General features: G+C 38.3%; 1 protein-coding gene across 1 annotated transcript in view; it reads right to left on the bottom strand.

The window, feature by feature from the left end:
* Positions 1–239: 239 nt before the first annotated feature.
* The window catches only part of FLT1 (fms related receptor tyrosine kinase 1), a 70,419-nt gene continuing 62,617 nt past the window's right edge, over positions 240–8,041 (bottom strand). The window contains exon 13 of the mRNA XM_077298288.1: positions 240–7,248. Coding sequence (XP_077154403.1) covers positions 6,866–7,248 — 383 coding nt within the window. The 3' untranslated portion in view covers positions 240–6,865. The remainder of the gene's footprint in view (positions 7,249–8,041) is intronic.

The raw sequence follows: 8,041 nt of genomic DNA, 5'->3' as shown, positions 1-8,041 counted from the left end.
AAGTGCAGTCATGAGACCCCAATTTAGGATCATGAGGGAGGAAACTGCTTTACAGGTTCCCAACCAGAACTTGTCTGCCTGTCCGAATGCTATTCCTGCTGTGCTAAAAACCACCCGTGGGTACCAGTCTCTTGCATTGTAGCAGATTGACCCTATTATTGCACAGACCAGTTGCCTATTGTGTACAGAATAATGGAGAATTGATAGAAAAAAGTAAAACAGGAAAACATCACTTTTAATAACAATCATCCAAATTTAATCTTTTTTCTTAAGAAATCCAGGTTACAAAAACAAAAAAAATATCATATCCAATCCACAGACACGTGCAAAAATAAGAATATTCTATAAATTGTTAATACAATTTTCAATATTAATTAAAATGCCACCTTAAAATATGAAAATATATACAATATACATAGGATATGCTACCACAGAAGATATTGTATTGCAATGAAGAGACCCTGAAATACGTATATTTAAAATAGAACAATGTTAACGTATATTGACGGTTATCACTCTATAAATAAGTCATTTCTGACATCGGACATTAAATAAGTTACATGTTGACCTATGAGTTTATATGGAATGAATATACACAACTGTATTAAGTTAATGGAAAGTATCCTTCCAGTTCACAGTGTAAGCTTCATGGGTCGTTAATGTTGCCTGCTTAATTATATCATGAAAAATGGCCACCCTCAAAACTACTAGTGATTGACTTCACTTATATTTCAAGTAATTAAAGGACAGAAAGCCAAAATTTGGAAGTAGACAGGTAAGAAGTAGTGATGAGCGAGTGTGCTCGTTACACGAGATTTCTGAGCATGCTTGGGTGTTCTCCGAGTATTTTGGGCATGCTTGGAGATTATGTTTGAGTCCCCATAGCTGCATGATTTGCGGCTGCTAGACAACCTGAACACATGCAGGGATTGCCGCTTTGTTAGGGAATCCCCACATGTATTCAGGCTGTCTAGTAGCCGCAAGTCATGCAGCTGCGGAGACAAAAACATAATCTACGAGCACGCCCAAAATACTCAGAGAACACCCGAACATGCTCGGAAATCTCGAGTAACGAGCACACTCACTCATCACTAGTAAGAAGTAGTCATCTAATTTGTCTGTTCACACTATCATTGAGCTTGGCCAGGACTCCAAAAATATGGCTTTTTTTTTCTATATTTTCAGCTGTAATTCCAGACAGAGCCTATAGCCAATAGAGGCGCTGTTTGTGGAAAAAACAAGTCTAATACTGGATTGCATTTTTCCAGATCAGTGTTAAATGGAAATTTTATAAACCCTATTGTACTTTAATATGGTTAAGATCTGTTACCCAACAAATCTATTCATAACTAAAGGGATTGTACCAACTTAGCAAGTTGTCACCAATTTTTAGAGAATAACTTGCTAATCGCTGAAGGTCTCATCACTGGATCCTCACCAATCTCATGTATGAGGCTTTGAAGTGCCCCTTTTTAAAGTAGCGATGGCCACTCGTTAGCGCCATCGCTCCATTCGTTCTCCATTAAACTGCCAGAGATAGACAACCCCCAGCTATCAGCAAGTTATTACTTGGAAATAACTTGCTAAATTGGGAGAAACCCTTTAATCTACATTCGTTTAGTACAGTATCATTTGATCCCTTTACATCATTAGTGTTTTTCTTGTACCACTAATGGCGCTTGTCAGTTCTGTTTTGTGACTACATAAAGAAATATTAGCCTGACCAAGAACAATCTAATCCACACAAATCGAAGGCACTATAGAAGGTTATGTGCTACAACACATTCCTGCAATTTCCTTCTAGTAGAGCAAGGCACGTGTCTTTAACAAAAAAGATAAGGAAAGCCATGACAAGCCATTATTCATATTATTAAACCATTAAATCGCCCAAAATACTTCATCTATTTCAGACAGCAGATTATTATTAGGCTTAGGGCTAAGGACCTTTTGGCCTGAAATGCGTCAAATTGTGCTTAAAATGTTATGGTAACAAAAGTCTCCTTAGTGGCCCTCTTTCCTCATCATGCAACTCTATAATTTAATATAACTGATTGTTACTTCTGATTGTTCATTGCCTGGTTCATAAAATACATTCCTATTAGGAAACTCTGAATTGAAACGGAAAGGGCTGTCCTGATCCAGACTCTCTGAAGCAGAGCGCGGCTACAAAGAGTTTCACTATATCTGGAGGACCCACCATGTGCATACATTCTGTGGGCAGCCCATTGTTTTAGTTCAGAACTCTGTAATGCTTAATTTTTCCTCTGGAGGCGCTGCAGGCAAATTAAACACCAGCTGCCATACTTTTCCCATAGATTACAGCTGATTGCAAATAGTCCCAGGAGCAGGAACTCAACTTCTAATCAAGGGATCTTTCTAAAGGTGCCAAACATATTTAAGCAAAGTTGGCAACCACCAATTTTTGGGCACTCTATATATAATCATGTATGGCTCATGTAAGCTTTTTACAAAAGCCATCTCAGGTAGTCACCATGCTAATATCCAGGACTTCCATCTTGAAATGGCACAAAAAATTCCATGTTGTCTCTATAGGTCACACGTTCGGTGGACGTTCACCTCCAGTTACTACATTATCGCCACCTGAACATCACAATATGAGATCTATAGATCCTAGAGGTCTCCCCTCGAATGTTAGCGGTACAAACTTGAACTGATCGGATACAGTTCAGGTTCTTTCACTTCCAAAACCTACGTGCCCCATATTCATACTTTCACAAGATTCTGCACGTTTTTTTAAGAGCTGGATGACAAAGTAGTTTATTTTATTAAATGGGAAAACATTAAGTCATGCCCCAAGTCTGCAGATTTCTGAAGAATTCCATCTTGTGTGTCTACTCTGTTTCTGCTTTCTGTCAATCCCATTCTTCCTGTCCCCTTTTCCACAAATATTCTATTTAAGGACTTGTTTATTTTGGATTTGTGCCTTAACGAAATGAATCCGAAAACAAGATATTTATAGGCTCGGCACCGTTCAGACAGCTCGGAAGCCTTAGCACTCTTAAAGGAGATCTGTCAGAAATTGCTTTGATATTGGTATAGTGATGTCATCACCTTCTTTAGTCCATGAAAATACAGAGAGGGAAACACAAAGGATTAGGGCTGCATGGTAACTGACCAAACTGACGTCTGTAAATTAGAGAACGATAATGGCGCATATCCTTTGAAAGTAGGACACATTTTGGTCATGCTACTTGTTTTCCATAAACAGCTCCACTCTTGTCCAAAGGTCGTGTCTAGAATTGCATCTTAGTCCTATTTGGATGAAGTGCGTTACCAAACACAACTTTTGGACAAAAGTGGCGCTGACCATTTCCTAATTTCTACCACTTCTTTAAACCTTTATCTATGCTTTAAAGGTTGCGTAAACACATTAGATGACTATCGGTTGAAGCCTCTTTTTTTGAAACCCGCTGACCTTGTTATCTGACCCCTAAGAAGTGGAAGGAATGGTTAGGCATGCTGGCTTTTAACGTTCTTAATCCCTTCATTATGACGGTAGATAAGCTGCTCGTAGAGATGGGTGGCAGCGGTTTACTCCACTGTCTCCATTGGAAACACATGCATGCTTGTTTGAACATAGCGTTCATGTGTCTGGAAGGATCAGAAGGAATAATTGTCAGCTAAGGATGGGTTCACATGGACAACACTCAAGGTCCCAGTAACCGATAGGTCCTGGTTCTCCTGACTTAAGTCAAACACTTGTTTAGGCCGGTTTTACATGTCTGGACCACCAAAGGTCTACTGACTTAACAGCCTCGTGTTTCAGTAGACCCATGGCCAGTCCAGACCAAATGTTTTTTATTTCCCACACAACTAATGTGCCTATTTTATGGCTACACGTGAAATGTTGGTCCAAAGTGACAAGTCCCATTAATTAAGCCCTCAATAATGTGTTTCCATAATGCAATATTTGTGCGGGGACATATATATGTGATCAGTCGGTAATTTTATAGAGGGCCAGCCCTGATTGATAAGAAATAAATTCAGGAAGGGGGGAAAAGTGGGAGGTTAGGAATATTGGGGAAATAAGTCCAGAACTTATTCATCTTTGACCCCTTAATTTTATTCTCTAGAATCTAGAAATTCAGGAAAAAAAGTTAAAAAGCAAAATCTTGCCTGAAGATATTTGTAGGCGCGCCATCATACAACAGTAAGGCTGAGTTTCCATGTCCAATAATTATCGGTTTCAAACTGATCAAAAACAAAAAAACTGGATACGTTTCAAACTGACCCTAAGCCGATGCCTGAAAAACGGATCTTTTCACATTGAATTCAGTGATTTAACAAACGTGTCCTGCAGCAATCATTTTATCTTAGCAGGACAAGAGAAATGATTGGTGATATAAAAAAAATCATTGGAAATAAATAAACGGATCAGTTTTTAGTGCGTCAGTTTCAAACTGATCAGTTTTTTTTAAATTGTTTTTTTTTTTCGAGAGAGAATCGGGCCAATTATGCAAATTGCAATCTAATCAAACTCTGATCAGAGTCCGATTAAAGTGTGATCTGATTGTCTCGAATGAGAAGATGGAGAAAAAATGTCTCCATTCTGTCAGTCTGTGAAAATCGGATTGCACTCAGATGTCATCCGAGTGCGGTTTGATGGTTCCCACAGACTCACTGACTTGAATGGGTGAGTGCGATCTGAATATTGGATCAAACTTGCGTTTTTTTTGGTTCAAATGCGATCCAATGTTTTTGTCGGATTGCACTCGGACCGAAAGTAGGGCCATGTGCACGAGGCCTTTACCTAATGATTACTGGACACGTGAGCTCAGCAGAAGAAGTTAGTCACACCTTTTGTCTTCAGCGTATTACTCAGTGCATTGCCAAATATTTACTTTTAATTACATTTTATATTAAAATATTAAAGACATTATGTACAATCATCTAAAAAAAACATAAAAGTATAGGTTATTCTTAAATATTTGCTGGCTTTTTACAATATAATAGTTCTCCGATACGACTGCAGAGAACGTATATATGTACAATATAGACAGGCTTTTCAATCTGGAAATAACTATTGCCATTGAGGGTGAGAAAATGAAATATCTCCACTGAGAGGAGTCTGAGATATCGTCCACAGCATCCAAAGTATCGTCACAAATTGATTTGTTCCTTAGATGATCCAACCGAACAAGTTTAGAAGAGTTTTTACCAATAACTTTGCCTTGCATGTAAAGATTTGAAGCGGTACATACGTACATTAGCTGCTGTTAGTATTCGTTGCTCATTGTTCCCGGTTGATCATTGTTCTATTGTGTCTCGAATGCAAGACGAGTAGAATAAGTTAATATTTCAATAGACCATACATGTAGTTGCCGTCCAGGCTGAAGATCGCAGTTTTCTTACTTATGTGCTATATATTTCCAGTATTGAATGGTTAGTGAGTAAGCACCATTTACCAAGTTCAGCACCACTACACCATCTCAAACTCCAGCTAAAGAAAAGTCCACCTAAATAAATCCGTGATGCACACAACAAAAACAATGGTGGACTTCTGGTGACCTGTCGCTACATATGGCCACTAAGTAGGTCTCCTATCACCTCCTGATAATTAATCTTAGCGTTGTCTTAATTGGTGCTCTGCCCAATGATTGATCACGTGGCCAACACCCTGTATGGGGTCGTAGGACAATGAGACTCTAAACAGCATGATCAACCAACCGGAGATCAGCCTAGAAGGGATCTGGTGCTTCTCAGTAAAATCCTTCACTTTTGAAGCAATACAAATATATATTATGATTCCAATATCATATCTTATATGTATTTATACACAATCCCAGAAGACAACATAAAATCCTTTAATAAATATACTTTTCATCCCCATACAGTATAGACACAGTGATCCATCAACATCTTCTGGAGATCCGATTGACATTTCTAATCAGATGTGTTGCATTAGGGTCTGATGGAAGTTCTCCTGCCATGATTTGAGTGTCTGAACAATACAGTATATGCTGCCATGTATTTTAAAGCATTAAATAATTTAATAATATAGCTACAATTGCATAGAAATAATTGGCCAAATCTTCCCTAAATACACCACAACCATGACTTCATATTTCACTCAGATATGTATTTGCTGCCAGTTGAAAAATGAAAAAAAAAAAAAAAATATATATATATATATATATATATATATAACTTAATATGACCGGGTCCATAGCCTAAAAAAGGGTTTCATAATCCTACAATGGCTTCCGTTCATCATAAGTGGTTCACCTTCAATTCTGGATCGTTTTCCTATACATAGCACTCAGATCCTTCTGACACTGTAATATAGCAGCTCAATCAGTAAGGTGCATTGTAGCTACCAGACAATCGACAATTCAATATCAATTCATATGGAAACCAAGATATTCATAGTTGAAACATTGTTCCATTTTTTTTTTACTTTGCATCATCCCATTAAATCATTATAATTTTTCCATTTTCCAAACCTGAGATTTCAATTACATTTTTGGCCTTCAGACAAAATAAAGTAAAAAGTAATCCTAACCCTTACAAACTGGGCCACAGATCTGGCCTAGGTTGACTAGGCATGCTATGTTCCTCCTCAGTACTATATTCTACACTCGTGTACTGGAGCAAATCTGCAGAATAATCTTTGAACATTATCTCTATCTTCCATCTTTGGACTGTTTTTCTTTTTTCCAAGAATATAATTGGCTTCCGATACAGTAGAGAATGATAAGAATGTGGTCAGCACTGGCGTGTAGCCAACGCTCCATACATCCGCAGCCATTTCTCCAGTCCTTCCAGGAAGTATGTTCAGTACCTTTGATTTTCAATCACAATCTTTAAGAACAATGGGTTTGAGTCATTTTTTTATTGGGGTGTGCTACTTTCTGTTGTATAATTTTCTTTTCTGTTTAGAGGTCCGTGATAAGTGAATTTTCCTATTACTATGTTCTCCTTTGATGATAATGTCTTTACTCTGAGACATGAGGTCCCCGGTGAAGGTGTTGGTCGCTCTACACTCGTAGATTCCTGAATCGGCTCGTGTCGCGTTCTGGATGACCGCAGTTAGAATCGTAGAATACTCAGTTGTGATTGCATTTCGGTGCTTACTGATGCTGTGGTTTACTGTTCGATTTTCTACTCTCCTGCGTAAAATCCAACTAATGTTTGCGTAGAGATATTTGCTGACGGAACATGTTAGGGTCATGTTTTCACCTTCTTTTGCCAACCTGTCGGCGGTTATGTGGAATCCACTCGGGACATCTGTAAGAGTTAAAAAATGTATACATAAAACCCATGCAACATTCCAGTCAAATTTAATTAGTCGGCAATTTCAGCAGAATATGACATCAATACGTGGTGGAGTAAACGGGCAAATCTTACTCCTGCAATATGCATTTGGTTTGGATTCATTTTCCTTGGATGAATATATATAAATTCAAGAGCAAAAAAGCCCCACGAAATCTGTGCTAAGAAGCCCATAGTCCTTCAAGAGCTTTTGGCTCTACAGTTATTCCTTCCAAACCCTTTTTTCTCATACACATGCATGTCCACCGAGTGTTCATATGGGCAGAAGGGAATATGCAGCTGCCAGGAGGAAAACTGCAAGACCCCAATTTCCCCCATTTTGGTTGCAGGTTCAAGACCTTTTGTGTTTCATGCTCAGTACATTTCTCCTCATTCTACCAAACAATGATGCTGAGCCAAGCTCAAAGCATATGGACAGACACATAGGCCTATGTGAACCTTTTACTAAGAGCTGATTGGTTATTATGGGTAGAAAAATCAGATTTTAAGTTAAGTCTTCCACTTCCAATTAAAAGGGGTTTTCTTATTTAAATTTTGTGTAGTCAATAGGTTTGTATACTGATAAAATAATAAACTGTGCAGCATGTATCAGGCTCTGGCCAATTGAAAGTAGCCAGGTATGTTTGACTCTGAAACACTGCGGCATCTCAGAGAAAAACATACTGTAAAGGGGTTGTACACTACTAGGACAACCCCTTCTTAAAATAAATGTTCAGCCTGATAAAATAATAAAGCCAATACTCACCTC

This window comes from Ranitomeya variabilis, chromosome 3 (genome assembly GCF_051348905.1).
Source record: "Ranitomeya variabilis isolate aRanVar5 chromosome 3, aRanVar5.hap1, whole genome shotgun sequence".
In the NCBI taxonomy this organism is placed as follows: Eukaryota; Metazoa; Chordata; class Amphibia; order Anura; family Dendrobatidae; genus Ranitomeya; species Ranitomeya variabilis.
Note: the sequence above shows the minus strand (reverse complement) of the source record. Positions and strands in the feature narration are given on the sequence as shown.